The sequence below is a fragment of the Megalobrama amblycephala genome, linkage group LG16 (genome assembly GCF_018812025.1).
Source record: "Megalobrama amblycephala isolate DHTTF-2021 linkage group LG16, ASM1881202v1, whole genome shotgun sequence".
NCBI lineage: Eukaryota > Metazoa > Chordata > Actinopteri > Cypriniformes > Xenocyprididae > Megalobrama > Megalobrama amblycephala.
In genome coordinates, this window is record NC_063059.1 from 41,381,198 (window position 1) to 41,403,171 (window position 21,974).

The 21,974-nt window shown below is 35.2% G+C and overlaps 1 protein-coding gene across 3 annotated transcripts in view; it reads left to right on the top strand.

Annotated features, from left to right (window-relative positions):
* Positions 1–238: 238 nt before the first annotated feature.
* clcn2b (chloride channel, voltage-sensitive 2b) overlaps positions 239–21,974 on the top strand; it is a 70,950-nt gene continuing 49,214 nt past the window's right edge. For 2 of the 3 annotated variants that reach the window (XM_048159693.1, XM_048159692.1), the window contains exon 1: positions 240–516. In XM_048159693.1, coding sequence (XP_048015650.1) covers positions 466–516 — 51 coding nt within the window. In that variant the 5' untranslated portion in view covers positions 240–465. Of the gene's footprint in view, positions 517–21,974 lie in introns of all 3 variants that reach the window. The other variant, XM_048159691.1, reaches the window with a different exon arrangement.

The window sequence follows — 21,974 nt, forward strand, 5'->3', positions numbered from 1 at the left end:
AATTTTGATTTTTGGGTGAACTAACCTTTTTTATTGTCTCAAAAGTACGTTTTTGATTATTATCATAAAGCTAAATCTTGCTTTTGAGACAAAAAGTGTAACTTCTTATCCTATTTTATTTTCAGTAAATCCTATAGTTTTATGTTTGGAACGCGCACTATGTAGGGAGCTCAGAATGTTTGTAGGCGCAGGCCGCGCGCGCCGTGGGCGGAGCTTCTCTCTGTAAGCCCCGCCTCGCGTTCGGCTGAACACAAACTTCTTTCACACTTAAAACACAGAAGTCAGTCACGCACCGTGTCAATACGCAAGAGCCGCGCGCTGACGCACCGACGCGCAGCTTGCCCCATTTCCACGCTCGCGTTTATGCGTTTGAATGTGTGTGGAGCGAGATCTGTTGTTTTTGATCTCTCCTCCGTGTGTGTGAGAGTGTGTTTGTAAGTGTGTGAGTGTGTGAGAGCTGCAGTCATGGCTGTGGACGGAACAGAGCAGCGCGCGCTGCAGTATGAGCAAACTTTGGTGAGTGTTGTTCTCTTTCTCTCTTCTGTTCTCGTGCCTGACACAGAGATCAGCCTTATCTCACAGACTTTGATTTGGGTTATCAGTTCTCTTCTGCTGTAGAGAGCTGTCAGTCATGTTTGTGTGACTCTTGAGCTGCTGAGGAGTGTGTATTGCTAGTTCTCTCTGTTTTCAGTTCATGTCTAAGTTGAGTAACAATCATGATTCATAAACCACGACATGATGAGCTTGAATCAGACTCTTCTGTCTATATCTGTCTTTCTTTCTCTCCATGCATCTTTCAGTCTTTCTCTTTCTCTCTTCTTCAGTGGTCCCTATAATATAATATTAACAGAATTATATATTTATATAAAAGTGTGTGTATCTATACATATATTTACATTGTTGAGGCCCCGGACCCCATCCTATCTGTGTATCTGTCTCTCTCGCCCATGGTTTTGCTCTCTCTCTCTCTCTCTCTTTCTATCTGTCTGTCTTCATCAGAGTTCATCATGAGTTTGTCTGAAGTCATGTTTATACTGAATCTGACATTAGATGGATTCACTGATAGTTTTACTGTGGCTGAACATTGAGAGCTCAGCAGGTGTTACTGTCATACTGCTGATTAAATATGTCTCGGGAGTTATTACTCAATTATTTTGCTCAACATTGACAGCCCAAAACTCATCAGATCTACACAGGAATTCATTTACTTGTATAATTTACACACCCATTTTTGGGGGCAAATTTATCTGGGACATCAAAGAACACAAAAAATTTATAATGTATTTTTATTTATTTATTTTTTTACATTTTAAGAGTTGGTCTCTCTCTCTCTCTCTCTCTCTCTCTCTATAAATATATATATATATATATTTACTAGTGTGTGCAGGACACTATTGTTCATTTATGTAAGTGAGGATACAAAATAAAGTAAACTGTGACATATAATACCCAAAAATTCTTCATACTGTAAAATTGATGATAAATTTGGAACCAAAAATTATTCAGACACTTTGACTTGAACATGTTTTGTTTAAGTGTTATCTGACATAATTAAGATTAATGTTTTTCTGACACAGTTTAACTCTGAGATCTTGTCATATTTTATCACCATTTTTTAAACTATAGTGAATAAACTGAATTAATGAATGAAACGTTCAAGGTGTCTGAATACATTTTGGTTTGACTGTATATATATATATATATATATATATATATATATATATATATATATATATATATATATATATATATATATATATATATATATATATATATATATTAGGGATGCACCGATATGAAAATTTTGACCGATAATTCTTTATATTTGAAAGACGATAACCGATATATTGGTCGATAAATCTAAATCAAGATTTTTATATAATTTTTGAGAGCCTGATTACAAAAAAAAAAAGTCTCATCATTAAAATCCATGTCCCAATCACACAATTATAATGTTTTCATTATAATATCATGTAGTCTATATGACAGGCTTGTGCTGTACATGTTGCACTTAACTGTATTTTCCTTTTTGAAGTGATTTCAATCATATTTCAAGCAATTCGAACAGGGAAATTATTTATCGGCTTTAATATATCAGCCAAATTTTCTTTTTGGGCCGATAACAATAACATTAAAAATGAACATATATCGGGCGATACCGATATGGTGGCCGATATATTGTGCATTCTATATATATATATATAGATATAGATATAGATGCACCGATAATACATTTCTCTGCCGATTATTCAGAGTGATATCTGCCGATACCGATAGTTTGGGGGTTCTGCCTTTTATACCTTCTTTTAAATTAATGATAATTAATTTTATATTTTTAATTATTATTTTTGGAATTTAATAGAAAGAAATTCAAATAAAAACTTTATTCTCTCCATTTCATTAAGTTGTTTCAGAGTAACTGGTGTCAGTTATAAACACATTAACTAAATACTGAAGATTAAATTAATATTTCTTAACTTTCTGAATGTTATTAATTCATAGAATTACTATTAATACTGAACATCAAACTGATTTCTTAGCATTTTCTTTACACAATGCCCAAATTCAGTGCATTTTTCTGCCCTTTTTTGATTGACAGGATATGTCGGCCCTGACTATTGGCTGTTTTTAAACTATCCGATAGCCGATAGTGTGAAAATTTGCTTTTATCGGCTGATACCGATTATTGGCCGATATATCGGTGCATCTCTTATAGTTTGGAATAATTAAGATTTTTTTCATGTTTTTGAAAGAGTCTCCTCTGCTCTTCAAGGCTACATTTATTTGATCAAAGATACAGTAAAAATTCTGAAATAATATTAAAATTTAAAATAACTGTTTACTATGTGAATATATAGTAAAGTGTAATTTATATCTGTGATCAAAGCTGAATTTTCAGCATCATTACTCCAGTCTTCAGTGTCACATGATCCTTCAGAAATCATTCTAATATGATGATTTGATGCTCATGAAACATTTATGATTATTATCAATGTTGAAACTTTTTGACATGCATGAGTTTTATATGTCTAAATGTATGTCTAGCATATGTCTCTATTGATATAACCAAATCTTTAAGTAAACGTGTGTGTGTGTGTGTGTCTGTGTGTCTGTGTGTGTGTGCAGAAATGTATCATTGGCCATAAATGTCTTTTATCATTAGTACAAAAGGAAGATAACGAGTCAGTATCAGTATTTGCGCAAGCAGGAGCTCTGCTGAATCAACACACACACACACACACACACACACACACACACACACACACACACACACACACACAGCTTGTGTGAAAGAGACAGACTGAGATCTGACTGATGAACACATATCAGTGCGTCTCTGATTTTAAAGCATCTTTTCTGATTCATTATTAACATCAGACTTTAATCGAATCTAAAGATCCATTTCTCTTTACTAGCTTTTCCCAACTTCCGCAGTGTTCCCGTAATTCCCATATTAACCCATTAGGAATTGATTTGGCTGCTGAAAAGGCTCCATTACATCCATTTCTGAAACAGTGCAGAAGATCTCATCATGTGAATAAATGTTTCTCGTTCGGTATTCAGCGCCGCGTCATGAGGCACCCTGTGCAGAAATGCATTGTGGGTACTGAAAGACAGTTAATTGGATTAAAGGACAACAGGAACTTTAGTTTTACATCACATCCTGTTGGCTTTGTCTCAGACTCAAATGGAACGAGCCGTCCTGTCTCACAGACCCGGTGGAGCTGATGTCTTGTTTTGGTTCTGGCACAGACATCAAAGCGCACTTGTTTTGAGATCCATTAACTCATTACGGCTCATAAACGCCGTCGATAATGTAGTGAAACCTGTGGACATGTCTTTGAAACACTCATAAATCATGTCAGATCTGCTGATATCCTTAGGTGTGTGTGACAGCAAGGTGTTTTATTATTATCGCCGTGTTTTGATGTCTTGGTGTAATCCTGGAATAATTGGATCAATAAATCGTGTGTATTTCCATTGTTCATCAGAACGGATAAGAGTCGTCCTCAGATAACATTTCCACATGTCATTATGGAGTTATTGATTTGTGAGGTAATACATAACATGTACTGAAATGTTCTCTCACATGGTCTCATCTAGATGTTCATCATTGTCGTTTGACTGACAGCTGTCAATCACCCATCCGTTGTTAGAATGTCACATAGTTAAAGGAATATTCAAACCGATTTCCACAGAAATTAATACTGACTCGTTTTTCATATAATAGATGCCTAGCAGCTGATTTCACTGTCTTGAGTATAAAAACACAAAAAAACATGTTCACGTTACATGCAAAAATAAATCTTTAGGACAAAATCTTTGCGGCGAAACTTTGTTTCAGGGAAGAACGGAGGTCAAACAGTATTTAAATGTTTTCAAACGTTCAGATTTTTGAATTCTCTGTGGTGTAACAAAGACTTGATATTTATTTTGCTTACACTTTGACATCTTCATATTTTAATCTGAACTAAATGTTTTTTTTTACACTTTAATCTGTTTGAAGAATGTGTTTTATTATACTATAATATTATATTATTAATTTATATTATTATTATATTTATATTATTAATATAAAATATTATACTATATTATTCAAAATATTTGTTTAATTATTCTATATTTTATATTTGTTTTATACTATTATTTGAAATTAGTTTTTATATTATATTTGAAATGTTTGTTTTATTATACTATATTTTATATTCATTTTGTTATACTACATTATTTGAAATATAATATTTAAAAATATTTTAGTATACTATATTATTTGAAAATGTAGTTTATTATATTTATTATTTTATTATACAACATTTGATTTGTTTTATTATACTATATTTTGTTTGTTTTTATACTATATTGCAATATTTTAAAATATATTTAAAATATTTGTTTTCTTGTACAATATTCATTATTTGTTTTATTATACGATATTATTCGAAATATTTTAAATGATTTAAAATGTTTTATTATACTATATCTTATTTTTTTATTCTATATTATTTTAAATATTTGTTTTGTTTTTATATTATGTTATTCAAAATATTTGATTTGCTATATTTTATATTTGGTTTACCATATTATAGTATAATATATTTTGCATACAATACTATAGTTTTATTGTATTTTATTGTATATGTTTTTTTGTTATTTGAACAAGCTGTTAAACAGCGATAAACCCCCCTTAGGGTAAACAGAACCAATTATTGCAATATCATTAATTTTCTTAATGACAATAATTAATGTAACAACATAAAGAATGAGTTTGATCAAAAGAAATATGAGAAGGTCACGTCCTGACTAGATGAAGGAGGAGCTGGGGAAGGAGGAGGGTAATTAGCTCCTGAGCAATGCGATAAAGCTGCTGATAATACTGAATGGACCATATATATACACCAATGCGGTGATAGGTGTCATATTCCTATAGGTCCGTGTGAAACAGCCGAGTGTCAGCCGATGCGAGCTTGACTAATGTGACCTGCCAGAACTAACTCTATACGCTTGATTTCCACTTGAACAGGACAATGTAGACACTTTACATCTCAAATAACACACTGAAGAATTGATGTGATTGAACACAAACACAAGCTGCACATTTCTGCTGTTCAATCCTCCAGTTGCACTGACTTACACTTTTAACTTGACTTGATATTTACAAACTGAAGTATGAGTCAAAACAATTTTCTGTGGTAATCGACAGTATGTCACATTAATCTGAAAATAACACAGAATATTCCTTTAAATAAAAGCACCAAAACATTCAGGGAGAGAGAGACAGAGAGAGAGAGACAGAGAGAGTCTTTTAAGGGGTTAGTGGTTTGGTCTGGAAACACAAAGGTCGCAGGTTCAATCTCAGGTAGGTTGAAGAGTTACAGAGATGCCTGATGAGCTTTTAACCTCTGGTTACCCTAGTAAACCTGCACTTTCTGTCGCTTGGATTAAAAAGTGTCTGCTAAAAGTTTGCTAAAAATGCCCCACATTGCAAAAATAGTTTTCCTTACTCAGTATTTTTGTCTCGTTTTCCGGTACAAATATCTAAAAATTCTAAGCTAGGTTAAATTAACATCTTTTTAATCACGTGCAAAGCATCCTAGAATAAAAACGAACAAACACGTGCCAGTTTTCTTGCAGGAATGATAAATCTCTCGCCCGTAATGTGGCGAGTGAGTTTAGTCCCGCTGCTGAACATTTAAAGGAAGTAAATGACAAGTCTGAAAAAGAGAGAAGAAAGCAAGGAAAACAAACCACACTGAATGAAAGAGTACAACTCTGCACCCAGTAAACACAGAGACATGTAGAAATGGTCCAAATCAAAGATCCATGTGTGTGTGTCAGAACTGTAATAAATGTGTGGTCACGCAGATCAAAACAATACACTGATATATTTCCTCTTATTATGTGACCAGACCAACAACAGATAAAACCCATGAATGTATTTATCTCTCCAACTCTTTTAGTCTTGTATTGTCAGACTTTTTGACTCTGCCCATAAAGTCTGGTCCACATTGCAGCTTATTTTAACCAACAACCACCCATATAAACCAGAAAAGAGTTAGTCAGACTGACATGTAAAGTGACCAACCACAGTTTGTTGTGTTCGGCATGTCATTTAGGGCCGGTAAATCTGAAAGTAGACATAACTTATCAAAAAAGGCAATTGTGCTGGTAGACTGTTGTTTAGTTCCTATTGAATGATTGCATAAAAATGTTGAATTTCTTTCAAAGATTTGATGTTATTGTAACCCCTCCGGTTCTACTTGCACCATTCCGAGCGGGATTTCCTACATGGGAGGTGGGCGTGCTAACAAAGATATTTAAGTCCACAATCTCTAGTATCGGTCATTAACAGGCCTCTGTTACACTCACCTTCCTAAACCTCACTCCCATCCGGGTCACGGCACCACTATTACCCCTCTGGTTCTACTCTCACCATTTTGAGCGCAATTTGAACCGGCTTTTCCAACATGGTAGGCAGTGCACGCCAACAAAGACGTTAAATACTGTAGCCTCTAGCGTCAGTCACTAGCTGCCCTTTTTTTTTCCACTCACCCCCCTAAACCTCATTTCCATCCGGGTCACGGCACCAATGTAAGCCCTCCGGTTCTACTCGCACCACTCCGACCGGGATTCGACTGGCATTCCTACATGGGAGGTGGGCATGCTAACAAAGACGTTTAAGACCACAGTCTCTAGTATCAGTCGTTAACTGGCCTCTGTTACCCTCACCTCCCTAAACCTCACTCCCATCCGGGTCACGGCACCACCATTACCCCTCTGGTTCCACTCTCACCATTTTGAGCACAATTTAAACCGGCTTTTCTGACATGGTAGGCAGGGCATGCCAACAAAGACGTTAAATACTGTAGCCTCTAGTGTCAGTCACTAGCTGGCCTCTTTTACACTCACCCCCCCAAACCTCACTTCCATCCGGGTCACGGCACCAATGTAAGCCCTCCGGTTCTACTCGGACCACTCCGACCGGGAAACGAACTGGCATTCCTACATGGGAGGTGGGCATGCTAACAAAGACGTTTAAGACCACAGTCTCTAGTATCAGTCGTTAACTGGCCTCTGTTACCCTCACCTCCCTAAACCTCACTCCCATCCGGGTCACGGCACCACCATTACCCCTCTGGTTCCACTCTCACCATTTTGAGCACAATTTAAACCGGCTTTTCTGACATGGTAGGCAGGGCATGCCAACAAAGACGTTAAATACTGTAGCCTCTAGTGTCAGTCACTAGCTGGCCTCTTTTACACTCACCCCCCTAAACCTCACTTCCGTCCGGGTCACGGCACCAATGTAAGCCCTCTGGTTGTACTCGCACTGCTCCGTGCGGGATTCGGACTGGCGTTTCTGACGCGGGAAGCAGAGCATGCCAAAAAAGACACTACAGACCATAGCTTCTAGAGTCAGTCACTAGCTGGCCTCTGTTACACTCACCTCCATAAACTTCACTTCCAACCGGGTCACGGCACCAATGTAACCCCTCTGGTTGTACTCGCACCTTTCTGAGTGGGATTCAAATCACCGTTTCCAGCATGGAAGGCAGGGCACCAACAAAGACGTTAAAGACCATAGCCTCTAGAGTCAGTCACTAGCTGGCCTCTGTTACACTCACCTCCCCAAACCTCACAAAGGTCACGACACCAATGTAACCCCCCGGTTGTACTTGCACCGTTCAGAGCAGGATTCGAACTGGCATTTCTGTCATGGCAGGTGGGCATCCTAACAAGGACGCTAAAGACCACAGCCTCTAGTGTCAGTCACTAGCTGGCCTCTGTTACACACACCTCCCTAAACCTCAGTCCCATCCGGGTCACGGCACCAATGTAACCCCTCTGGTTCTACTCGCACCACTCTGATTGGGATTCAAACAGCCATTTCTGGCATGGGAGGAGGGCGCCAACAAAGATGCTAAAGGCCGCTGTTAAAGACTAGCTGGCCTCTGTTACACTCACCCCACTGAACCTCACTCCCATCCGGGTCACGGCACCACTGCAACCCCTCCAGTTCTACTCGCACCATTACAAATGCATAATTTAAATAATTATTTTTTTCTGCATTACTGTAATGAGTTGTGCTTATAAATGTGCTTAATTATGTCATGTTGTAGTACAAAAAAATCTTTGTTGTCCTTAGTGGAGACTTATAAAGCAAAATATATAAACATATTTTTTATTTCTTTTGTTTTTGTTTTTAACTGAGATTTAACTGTAAATCTTTCCACCCTGACTCCAGGAAAATGTGTCAAGTAGAACTGTGTGTAATATGCATCAGACTCTTTCTGGCACCGTTTCTTGTAATTGGATATTGTTTGACGCTTTCTGTGTTTACAGGCTCAGACAATATCTCTGTTGACTATCAGTTCATGTGTGTGATTAAGGCTTCTGCTAAGTTTATTTGTTAAAAACGAGACTTGCAATGTTTCTTCTCTATTTCTGTCACCTGATGGAGTTTGGGTTCCTTGCCACGGTTGCCTTTGGCTGCTTAGTTGGGGTCTAAGGGTTTGTTCACATTTAGCAAATTTGGTTTGATTAAAGCGAAATCTGGTGCAACTGCTCTGTTAGTGCGGTTCATTTGAATAAGTGTGAATGCTGCCATCCGAACCCTGATGCCACTAAACAAGCAGACCGAGACCACTGAAAAGATGGGTCTCAGTCCGCTTCCAAAGAGCTCTGTTGCGCTTCGACCAAATATGAACGCAACACTGACCAAAGACATCTAAACAAACCATAAACAGGACGTGATGTCACAAGATGCGACCCTTAAAGGACAGAATACCTGGTTCTCAGCTGGTAAAATACCATCGTATGCATACATACGAGTTCTGTCGCATTTATATATGCCATAAACAGCGTTTTTTGTTTCATATGTTTAGGTTCAGTCTTAAAAATGACAATGTGAATGCTAAGCGAACCAGGACTAAATGCATCACTTTTTTTTTTTTTTTGTTGTTGTTGTTACTCCAGACCAAGAGAACCAAACTATAAGTGTGAACACTCCCTAATATCAAGTGATATTACTGATTTAACTGCACTGACACTACAAATGAGAAAAACTGAATTGATCTGAATGACACTCGTCTTCTGTAGATCCACTTATAGCTGAATTGAACTTGTTTCGTAAACACTGAAATTTACAGTCATTAAACCAAACTGAACTGAATTTGGCTGAATAATGACACTATTGTCTTTTTAGAGCTGCTTTATAGCAGAATTTGAATGTGTCACATATATTTGATGAAGTTTGCATCATTGATTCTGTTACTTTCCTGTTTATTGCTGTGAAAGCTGCTTTAAAACAATTTCTCTTACATAAAGCGCTATAAAAAATAAAGGTGACTTGACAGAGCTGCTATCTGAATGCATTTGTGTGCGATCCTGTACACAAATATTCTCACATAATCTGGTCTGGTGCAACACACACACACACACACACACTCACACACTCGCGTCTTTGTTTATAGCTCTCTCTGAACACCTGCAAACAGCCTCAGGCAGTAATTTCTCTTTTTCTGTGGCTCTTTCTCAATTTCCTGCAGTGCTAGTGTTGAGAACGCCCTCTTCAGTATGTGTGTGTGTGTGTGTGAGTAGGGTAAAAACAGCTTTCTACTGGACCGTGTCCAGAGCTGCTCCATCAATCTTTAGATGTTTCTATTGGGCCAGTGGGCTGATGTGATCGTGGTTGTCATGGATATGCATTCTTTTGTAGAGTGAGAAATACTGTACAAATCCAGCTGTCTCTTTCTGTCTCTCTCTCCGGTGTCTGGGAGTGAAAGATTCACTCTTCTCTTTTATTCATTCATTCATTCATTCCATCTCTCACGGGAACCATGATGAATAGACTGAAGCGGATCTCACACACACACACACACACACACACACACACACACACACACACACACACACACACACAGGTGTGTCTCCGGGTGTGAGACTTAATAATGAGATTTTAATGAGGGTGTTTTTCCCAGTAAACCATTGAATTGAATGTGCGTACCGTCAGGATTTGCCTAAATGTCCCCAAGCGATAGTAAAAGCTGAAATCAGCACTCTTATGAAAAAAAAAAAAGTTTCACTGGGGCTCTATATAGAACTCTAGGGTTCTTGACTCTATTTTGAAGAAGAAATGTCTTAAATTATTGCATTTTTTTCTAGTGATATGGTATGTTTACGAGCTGTTTAATTAATAAAATTTAATTAAAATAAAAAATGAATTTCAACAAAAATAATAAATTAAAATTTAAATCCATAAAACGATCCTATGATGGAGCCCCTAAAATGTTCTATATTTAAAGCGCTTTACGGAACCCTTTAAGATTCCATATAGAATCTTTTCTTCAGAGTGAACTTTGTGAAGAGCAGCCGACAAGCAAAATGGATTAATACATATAGTTAATAACATGTTCATGAAAATGTTCAAAGGTTTGTGAGAAGGTTTAGAGGTAGAGGATAGAAATGATCATTCACACCATGATTGAAAACAAACTGGAATTGAATGCATTGAGGTTTAGACTTCATAGATGTTGTTTCATTTGTTAACATAAGTTAATGCATTATCTAACAAGAATCAACAGATTTGACAGCATTTTTTAATATTTGTTCAGCGTTTGTTCATGTTCGTTCAAAGTGCATTAACTAATGTTAATGACTATTACAACTTTTGATTTTAAATGTTGAAATTAACATTAACTCGATTCTGCAGCACTAAAGTAGATACCTAAATTTAACTAATGAGACCTTATTGTGAAGTGTTTTGTAATTTGTGTAATATTTTGACTATATTTTAAGTATTATAAAAGCATTTTAGGTTGTGTTCTATTGTGACTCGTGTGTAACAACATGCTTTATTTTTGACACAACCCCTCATACTTCCTTGCATAAAGCGAGGCCGATGCCATCCTCCAGAAACACTAAACTAAATCTCAGGTTTGCTAAGTTGAAGTTTTGCGTGGATGTAAACAGCTCCGTGTTTGGAGGAAAGGTCTCATTGTATTCATTGTAAATGTGTCTATTGCTGCATGTTGAGTTGTTAAATGTAGCCAAAGACTTTCCACAACAGAAACAATGTCTTTGTTTGCTGAAAACACTAGTGTGCGTCCCAACACCAAACCCTGATCGCTTCATCTGTGAACCGAAGGAGTACGCTGTGATCATGAACCGGTTCCAGTGGTTAATCTGATAAGCTCAAGGCTTTAAACTTTTGTGATGTGTATTATCAACTAATAATAGAATAATATGTTTTTATATGTTAACACTTTATGTTGTTATACAATTTATTAGCATTAATTAATGTGTTAACTAACAATGAGCAATGTATTTTCTAGGGATGCACGATATGAAAATTTTTGCTACTGATAATTCTGTATATTTGAAAGCCGATAACTGATATATTGGCCGATAAATCTAAATATAAATTTGTATATAATTTTTGAAAGTCTGATTACAAAAACAAAAGTCTCACCATTAAAATCCATGTCCCAATCACACAATTATAATGTTCTCATCATAATTTTATGTAGTGTATAATGACAGATTTGCATTGCACATGTTCCACTTAACTGTATTTTCCTTTTTGAAGTGATTTCAATCATACTTCAAGCTATTGAAAACCATCATTATGAACAGTATGCATCTGAAGTGTCTCAGCTGATGGAAATAATACATTATATATCGGCTTTAATATATCGGCCACATTTATAATATAATGTTAATGTTAAAAATGAACATATATCGGCCAATACCGATATGGTGGCCGATTATATGTTCATTTTTAATGTTATCATTATCAGCCCGACAAGAAAATAAGAAATCTGCCAAATTTTCTTGTCAGGCCGATAACGATAACATTAAAAATGAACCTATGTCGGCCAATACCGATATGGTGGCCGATATATCGTGCATCCCTAGTATTTTCACAGCATTTATTAATGTTAGTTAATAAAAATGTACATGTTAGTTCACAGTGCATTAACTAATGATAACAGATACAATATTTGATCTTAAAAATGTGTTAGTAAATGTTGAGATTAACATTAATTAAGAATAATAAATGCTGTAGAAATATTGTTGATTTTTAGTTCATGTTAACGCTCTGGTGCTGTTGGTATGTCGTCAAAAATGACAGATTTTTTTTATTTTAGTTTTAGTGAAATGATTGTGTTATATTTTAGTTTTTTATTCAGTATTTTGTATTTTTAGGGGATTTTATTGTACTAAATTATATTTATGCAGTAATTCCATTTATTAATTTTTTTGAGCATATAAACCTGAAAATTAAATTTCCAACTTAAACTGTGGTAAATCTTGAATGTTTTGGATCACAGACTGAAGTTTGGACTCTTTTTAAAGACGACACTTGGCAGATTATTGCTAAAGTGAAAAAGTTATAAAATTGTACATTTATTGTTATGAAAAATGCACGAAAATAAAATTTTCAATTTTTATATGAAATATATATTTTCCCAAAACACATTTTACTCTAAAACAGTGACAAAATCAAAGCCATGAATCTAAACAAGTTGTGTTCCAAATTTGAGGTTGATATCTCAAAAAATGAGCTTTCAGTGAGATTTTTTTTAGGACCGTTTAACCTTTTCAAATCATGTCCATAATCTTTTTTTGGGTCTGTGTTCACACAGCAAGTACTAAAACCTTTACCAGGTTTCATAATATTCCACTGAAGTAAAAAAATCTAAAAAATAATTATAATAATAATAATAGTAAAATGTAAAATGTTTTTGGTCAAAAATGACCGAACAGCAACAGAGGATTAACAAATGGAACTTTATTATAAAGTGTTACCTTGGTAACACTTTATTTTACAGTGTCCTTGTTACATGTTACATGTAGTTACCATATTAATTACTAAACATTATGCATAATTACATGCAACTAACTCTAAACCAAACCCAGTCATAACCCTAAGTACATGTAGTTAATTAATATTACTCAGTACTTAAATATGTAATTACACTGTAAAAAAAATACCTTCAAATATAGTGTAACTGTTACCTTTTATTGTACTTTATATATATATATATATATATATATATATATATATAAACTCTCAGGCAATATAATTTATATTTTGTAAAACAAAATCCTATAAGGGTGTCAATTAGGGTGACACTATTAAACTTGAAAAGATAAATTTATTCTAAATACAACTAATAAAACAAAATATGTGTTAGTTATAATTTATATAACAGCCAAAAAACATATTTAGTATTTTTCTGATTATTTTTGTTGCTACAGAAAAGACAACATTCCATTCATGTTCATTGCAATTCATATTTTGATCTTTTTAATATGCATGTGTTATTGTCTCTGCTTGTTTGTGCAATACGTGACAAAAAAACAGCAAAGTAATGTTTTTTTGCACTACCGCTGTTTGTTATTGGAAAAGCTGCATTGCTATAATACTGACAGATTTTGTATCTTCGCTACTTGTAGTTAGTTGCTTCCCGACTGCTTGTTAGCTCTTACAAAAGAGCACCTTTTGTGGTTTAACACATCTTGGACTGTTCGTACAAACTCTCACCTGTGTTGAAGAACACACACAGACCTGTTGCGTCACTGAAGTACCTGAGTTCTGAGAAGAGGAGGCGTTGGTTCAGTGAAAGTGTTCAGGAGATCAGCGTACATTTCACAGGGATAAGAATGCTTGATAACCCCTGGAAAACTCTGTCTGCATTCCTACATAATCCATTGTGAGACACACACACAGTTAATACTCGGACACAAAAGCTAGCGCCTGTGTCTTTAGAAAGAACAGATTTTATCAGTGTTTTGGATTTGGCTGGATTAGATAGAATTGCAGTCTTGCAATAAGACAAAACCAGTACTTAACTAGTTGTTGTGTTGAATTATAAATGTCAGAACACTTTTCAGAGTAGTTTCAGTCAGATATTTCTCTTATGTGTGTGTGTGTGTTTGTTGTGAAGCGCTACAGATGTTGACTCTGACATCTGCCTGTCTCTCCTGCCGGTCGCCGTCGTCTCGTCAGTACAATCTGTTCTGTTTGCTTCAGGCAGCTGATTGGATCTTTTCATCCCATAGCTCCGCCCAGAACAATCTTTATTAGCTCACAGGTCATATTTTGTTGCATTCTTGAAGTAACCGTAAAAGTATCAATTTTCTTTTTAAGTTAGAATTATTTTTTTTATACCATACTTTGATACTTTTTCATGTTACCATTCATGTTACCATACAGTTTTTTTTAAATTAACTTCAAATTTTTAACTTTAAAGTTAATTTAAGAAATATGAGTAATATTTGCATTCATATTAACTTTAATCTTCCTGAAAAATTCTAAGTTTTTGAATGATTTGCATTTTTTGTGTGTGTGTTCGTGTTCAAACCTCCCATGCTGACCCAGAAGGAGTTTCTGCCTGATTATGTACGGAGGCTTTAGTGTTATTGTTGTGTAATTGTGTTTTTTGTTCTTTTTGTATTGTTTTGGCTTCAGAGTATGTTCTTGTTCCTCAAGCTTTCATTAAGACATGAATATGAAACCAAATCCTGAGATTTATGTGTTCTCTCTCTCACACACACACACACACACACACACACACAGTTTAAATCATGTTTCAGTGTAAATGGAGAATTATCTCATCACGTGTGAAGAAACAAACTTAATTCCTGTTAATTCCCTAAATGTCAGAAAGAAGTCAATTGTGTGTGTGTGTGTGTGTGTGTGTGTGTATTGCATAACAATATTTTTTTATAGTTTCCCTTTGTTCATTCTTTACCAGTGTTCACATGAACTTCTTATCATCTCTGATATTTTTTTATCTTTCTATGTCGTTTATATCTTCCCCTCCTGTTCTTTTCCAGCTTGCCATTTTAAGTTCAGATTAAGAGAAGACGCTTCTAATAACTTAATGGACAAAAGTGCATGCGTTTGTGTGTGTGTGTGTGTGTGTGTGTGTGTGTGTGTGTGTGTGTGTGTGTGTGTGGAGTGCTGTCAGCACATCATGGTTTCAGCTTTTCCATTTTTTTTTCAATCACTTTCTGAAAATGAAATGTTGTCATTTTTTTTTTTCGCCCATTAAAAGTCCATTACAGAAATTGATGACTGACGCATCACATGGTACACCTCTGTCAGTTTAATTTGCTTTATTGGCATAACAAAAACTGGAATTTGAATTGTATGGAAGCTTGTTTCTGCCACGGAATAAAAAATGTAAAATGGTAATTGTGAGTTTATACCTCATAATTGCAAAAAAGTCAGGGGTGTGAGAAATAAACTTGCTATTTTTACTTTTTTCTCGCAATTCTGACTTTTTTTTGCAATTGCGAGTTTATCTCTCATAATTCTGACTTTTTTTTGCAATTGCGAGTTTATCTCTCATAATTCTGACTTTTTTTTGCAATTCCGAGTTTATATCTCATAATTCTGACTTTTTTTTTGCAATTGCGAGTTTGCGAGTTTATATCTCATAATTATGACTTTTTTTATTGCAATTGCGAGTTTAATTCTCATAATTCTGACTTTTTTTTGCAATTGCGAGTTTATATCTCATAATTCTGACTTTTTTTTGCAATTCCGAGTTTATATCTCATAATTCTGACTTTTTTTTTTTTTGCAATTCCGAGTTTATATCTCATAATTCTGACTTTTTTTGCAATTGCAAGTTTATATCTCATAATTCTGATTTTTTTTTTTTGCAATTGCGAGTTTATATCTCATAATTCTGACTTTTTTTTTGCAATTCCGATTTTATATCTCATAATTCTGACTTCTTTTTTTTTTTTGCAATTCCGAGTCTATATCTCATAATTCTGACTCTTTTTTGCAATTGCAAAATTTATATCTCATAATTCTGACTTTTTTGCAATTGCAAGTTTATATCTCATAATTATGATTTTTTTTTTGCAATTGCGAGTTTATATCTCATAATTCTGACTTTTTTTGCAATTCCGAGTTTATATCTCATAATTCTGACTTTTTTTGCAATTCCGAGTTTATATCTCATAATTCTGACTTTTTTTGCAATTCCGAGTTTATATCTCATAATTGACTTTTTTTTGCAATTCCGAGTTTATATCTCATAATTCTGACTTTTTTTTTGCAATTCCGAGTTTATATCTCATAATTCTGACTTTTTTTTGCAATTCCGAGTTTATATCTCATAATTCTGACTTTTTTTGCAATTCCGAGTTTATATCTCATAATTCTGACTTTTTTTGCAATTCCGAGTTTATATCTCATAATTCTGACTTCTTTTTTTTTTTTTTGCAATTCCGAGTTTATATCTCATAATTCTGACTTTTTTTGCAATTGCGAGTTTATATCTCATAATTCTGACTTTTTTTTTGCAATTCCGATTTTATATCTCATAATTCTGACTTTTTTGCAATTGCAAGTTTATATCTCATAATTCTGATTTTTTTTTTTGCAATTGCGAGTTTATATCTCATAATTCTGACTTTTTTTTTTTTGCAATTGCGAGTTTATATTTCATAATTCTGATTTTTTTTTTTGCAATTGCGAGTTTATATCTCATAATTCTGACTTTTTTTTTTTTGCAATTGCGAGTTTATATCTCATAATTCTGACTTTTTTGATGTTGGCAGAGGCATTTTTTTCTATATCAGTGTCACTATTTCTGAACTCCCTGAAACACCTCCATCTTGAGTTTTCTTCACAATATTCCTCATTTAAATAATTCATACACAGAATAAAGGGGTGGGGCCTGGTTGAGTTAGTTAGTAGTGTGTTGAAACTGGCGGTTATGGTAAGGAGCGGGACATTTCCCAAACACCAATCACAACACACTGCTCCAGCTGACCAATCAGAGCACATTGTGCTTTTCAGAAGGAGGGGCTTCATAGAGACAGGAACTAAACAGAGCGTAACTGACAGACTGGGAAGAGAGGAGCTGCAACAATGGAGAATATGAGGAAAATAATCAACATTCAAACATGAAAACAGCATCAAGACCTTGTTAAAGTGCATAATGGGTCCCCATTAGGATGTCCTATTAATTTAATCAGATATCACGTTTCTTCATGTCATTGAACGATTCCTTCTTTTTCCCGGTTTCTTTTGTTTCTCTGTTCTCTCTCTCACACACGTTGTTGCAGTATTGTCACAGCTGTAATACTCACCCTGGACATGATGTACTGTGCCATTCACCACAGGACAACACACACACTTTAGGACAGACTCCCTCTGTGTGTGTGTGTGTGTGTGTGTGTGTGTGTGTGTGGTGGCACTGAATGGTGTCACAGTAATGCATCTGAGCACGTGCAGAAGGAACAGCTCACTTTGTGTTCGGTCGCCCACAGAGATGGACCACAAACACCTCCATCTCCTCTCTCTCTCTTACTCTCACACAAACTCGCTTTACGAGACGGATGCAGCGACTGAAAGAAAGATGGATGGACAGATGCAGCTGTTGCTTTCACACTGTTAGGATAATTGTGACACTGTCAAAGTTCAAACTACGTCCATTTCTCTCTCCATCAGCACTGACTTAAGGCCTGTTCACAACAAGATGATAACTATATTAGCGTCCACACCATCGGACAATATAAGATCCATTTTACCATAGTTGTTGGTAAATGTAATAACCCGCTCTTCAAAAGTGAATAAAACTGTCAACCAAACCCAGATATTTATGCAGGAAAGATGTTTGTAGTGTTCAGTTTTATTTGTTTGTTTGATCAGACGACGCTCTACAGCGCTCCCTGTGGCAGTGTGAGGAATTACACAACAGAGAAATCTTTTTTAGTCTTTGTATTTTAGGAGGCCGTTCCGACATGTCTTTCCTATGCTGTCGCTCTTCCTGTCGTTCGTCTCTCTCTCTTTGTTCGTGTCTCCCACTCACTGAAAAATTGAAATTCTTCTCACACTGCAGGATGAATAAACCTACTGTTACCCAGCCAAACATCTCTCTCTGGCTCTACTGCCTGCCTGTCTCTCTACATGTGTCCATCTGTATTTGTTTCTCTATTTTCACTGGTTCTTATTCATCTTTTCTTCCTCACCCTGGTTTTTATGTACACCTTTGAGCGAATTCAGCTCTAACGGCTCAAACTCTGTGTGTTTGTTCATACCCAAATGTGCCACTCGATGGAATGTATCTGAATTTCCTGGGATGTGTTTAGTAATAAACTCTTCCCACAGACACAAACACACACGTACCGTATGTGTTCGGTGACCCGTTGAGGAGGTGCATCAGGTTAAGCTGACTTCAGACCGTTTGCTCTTTGTGATGAATTGAGGTTGAACTCGCTGACTTATTAAGGGCAGAATTTGACTCTTTGAATGTCTTTCTGCACGGACACACACTCATTCTCAAACTGAATTTCAGAGTACTTGGCACTTGTTGCCATGATTGTTTTAAATACAATCTTGCCAATTTAATTGACTCTGCTAAAGAATAACAACCATAAACAACAAAATAAAAAGGAATAGAATAAACGAAACATTCTCTCTTATTCTGTTGTTTGTTATATTACATAAAATATAATATACCCACCGATAATAAATTATCGATACCGATAATTTAGAATGATATCTGCCGATACTGATACAGATAGTTTGATTTAGTTGAAGGAAAAAAATCTTTCCCAACTAAAGCTGTAAACTAAACAGAGAACCTCTTATTTGGTACATTACTATAATATTACACTGCGTTTACACGGGCACACAAAAAAAAAATCTAAATTATTAATTTTTTTTTTTTTTTACTCTCATCTGAAAAATGCATAAACGCAAATGGTCTCATTTTATAGAAAACCTTTCAGTTTTTCAAGAAAATAGATTTTGATCATGTTTAGAGGAAATCCCAGAAACAGTGATGCAATTTATTGATTTATTTTGCTATTATTCATGGTTGACATGATGACTATTAGAAAGTATATATGACAGGTCATAAAATCAAGTTTGGGCTTGTTCACAATCATGTCAACTGCATCTGGGCCAAATTTGTGTTGATATCTCAAAGCAATCAAAGGTTATGGCATTTGGAGCCACGGTGGCCTTTTATCAAAAGTCCAATAATCTCTCCAAACAATGAGATGAGTGTTTTACTGAACGTAAGAACTACGCACATGTGTAGACGTCAGAATAAAACATACAAATATTTATAATTACACAGAATAAGTAACAAGATCCTGGTTGATGAGTGATGATCTTCCATTGTGGCTCTTATTCTATGGCGCATGGTAAATCAAGACCTGTCGATATGAGCGATCAAACCAATCCAAACATGCTCCAGCTGTAAAACAGTGTCCGATTGGACTCGACACATCATCCCTACCCACCACACCACAAGATACATTTTCAATTGGTTGAACTTTCAAATGAGGTTGGAAAACACTGCGTCATGATCGCAATGCTATCTGATCCTGGAAGTCTTATTGCTTAAGCGAAGCAGCATGTCAATGTCACTCCATGAAGATTTTCTCAAGATCGACACACCATGTTATGTTGTTTTTGCTCTGCTCTGGATAAAGATGTGGTTAATGTGGTTTACTAATGATTCATGAAGTTACACAAAATCTGTTTAATGTGTACATGCGTGTTGGCGGCACCTTTTTAGGATTTTATGTCATCAAATTGCGATCAGTTTGTGAGATCGACCAATCATAGAACGTGATTATCGGCCGATACTGACCTGTGGCCGATCTATCGGAGCATCCCCACAAATTATGTTGATATAATCGACATAATTTGAAAGCTGAGACTTAGTTTCTTAGTTTCTTAGTTTTATATAAATTGTGCATACGAAATTCATTTTTAATTAATTGTTTTTTGTTTAATTTATTATAATGTTTATAAATGCATATATTAGTGAATTCTAAAAATAATAATAATAAAATTAATTAAAAATGCATTTACTAAACACAAATGGTAATAGGTAATATAATAAACAACAGAATAAGAGTATTTTTAAATGTGTTGTTTTTTTGTTGTATTGTATATTGTTAAATCAGTATAAATAAATATACATAATGTTTATAAATTAATATATCAATAAATTTATGCATATACTGATATAACGGCAAAATAGAATAGAATAATCATTTTAACTCATAATAGTTAATTAATTAATTATTTACTAAACATATAATGTACATTTATTAATGCTGATTTAATATACAGTAGAATAGATTGGAAAACATTCGGAAAACAACAGAAGTTTGTTTTATTGTGTTTCTCTCTCTCTGTCTGAAGTTGTTACTTTAAATGTTGTTCTTGTGTTTTGGTTAAAAACACTGTTCCTCGAGGTCGGCCGGGTTGGGGTCACGATTCTCGTCCGTCCAGCTGTATTTAGCGTCGTTTCAAATGCATAGCTGCACGCAAATACACATGATAATCATAGCTTTTCAGTTCTCTGGACTTTGTTGTTGCTGCATGTTTGTTTGGTTTTATTGTGTCTGTATTTAGGTCCTCGCCTTCATAAGTCATTTTCCCTTCATGCTTTTGAAGATTTTCTTAGTTCATGTCAATCTTGATGTGGGTCATGTGACCTTGAATGCTTTATAAAGCAACAAAAACACTATTAAACTCTCTCAGCTTTCTGTCTGTTTCCCTCTTCACTGTAATGAACAGCCTAGACTAATACACTACATGATGAAAGAATTATTACTGTGCATCTGTTGAGAGCGAGGGCTGTGTGTCAGGTCAAGGACACGCATGTGTCCATCTCAGTCTCGTGTTTTCCCATCAGTGTGTGAATGAGGGTGATGTAGCGCTCTAGAAACTCCTAGGAATGTGTTTGTGTATTTTTTTTTAAATGGATATCAACAATACGAGTGAATGATGTGTTCTCATTTAGATAACAGACGCATTAAATTGATCAAAAGTGACATTTATAATATTAAAAAAGTTTCTATTTCAAAGAAATGTTGTTCTTTTGAACTTTCTATTCATCAAAGAATCTTGAAAAATAAAATGTATCACAGTTTCCACAAAAATATGAACACTGATAATAATCACTAATGTTTCTTGAGCATCAAATCATCATATCAGAATGATTTCTGAAGGATCATGTGACACTGAAGACTGGAGTAATGATGCTGAAAATTCAGCTTTGATCACAGGAATAAATTACACTTTACTATATATTCACATAGTAAACAGTTATTTTGAATTGTAATAATATTTCACAATTTAGACTGTATTTTTGATCAAATAAATGGTGAATGTAAGGTTTTAAACCAAGATGGTCTACCAGCTGTTTCACCTTTTAGAAACCAGCTACTATCTTCCAAACACCAGCTCCACCTTAAGCTGGTTTGAGCTGGACTTTTCAGCAGAGCAGGGGATTCTGGGAAAACACTTCCTGTCTCCTGTATGGAATGCTGACAGAGCACACACACACACACACACACACACACACACACACACACACACACTGTACGTGTAACAGGCCGCAGGGTTGGTAAGTTTATCAGGTGTCATTAAAGCACCTGAACTGAAACAAAGAGGTGAAATTTGTGTGGAAATGTTT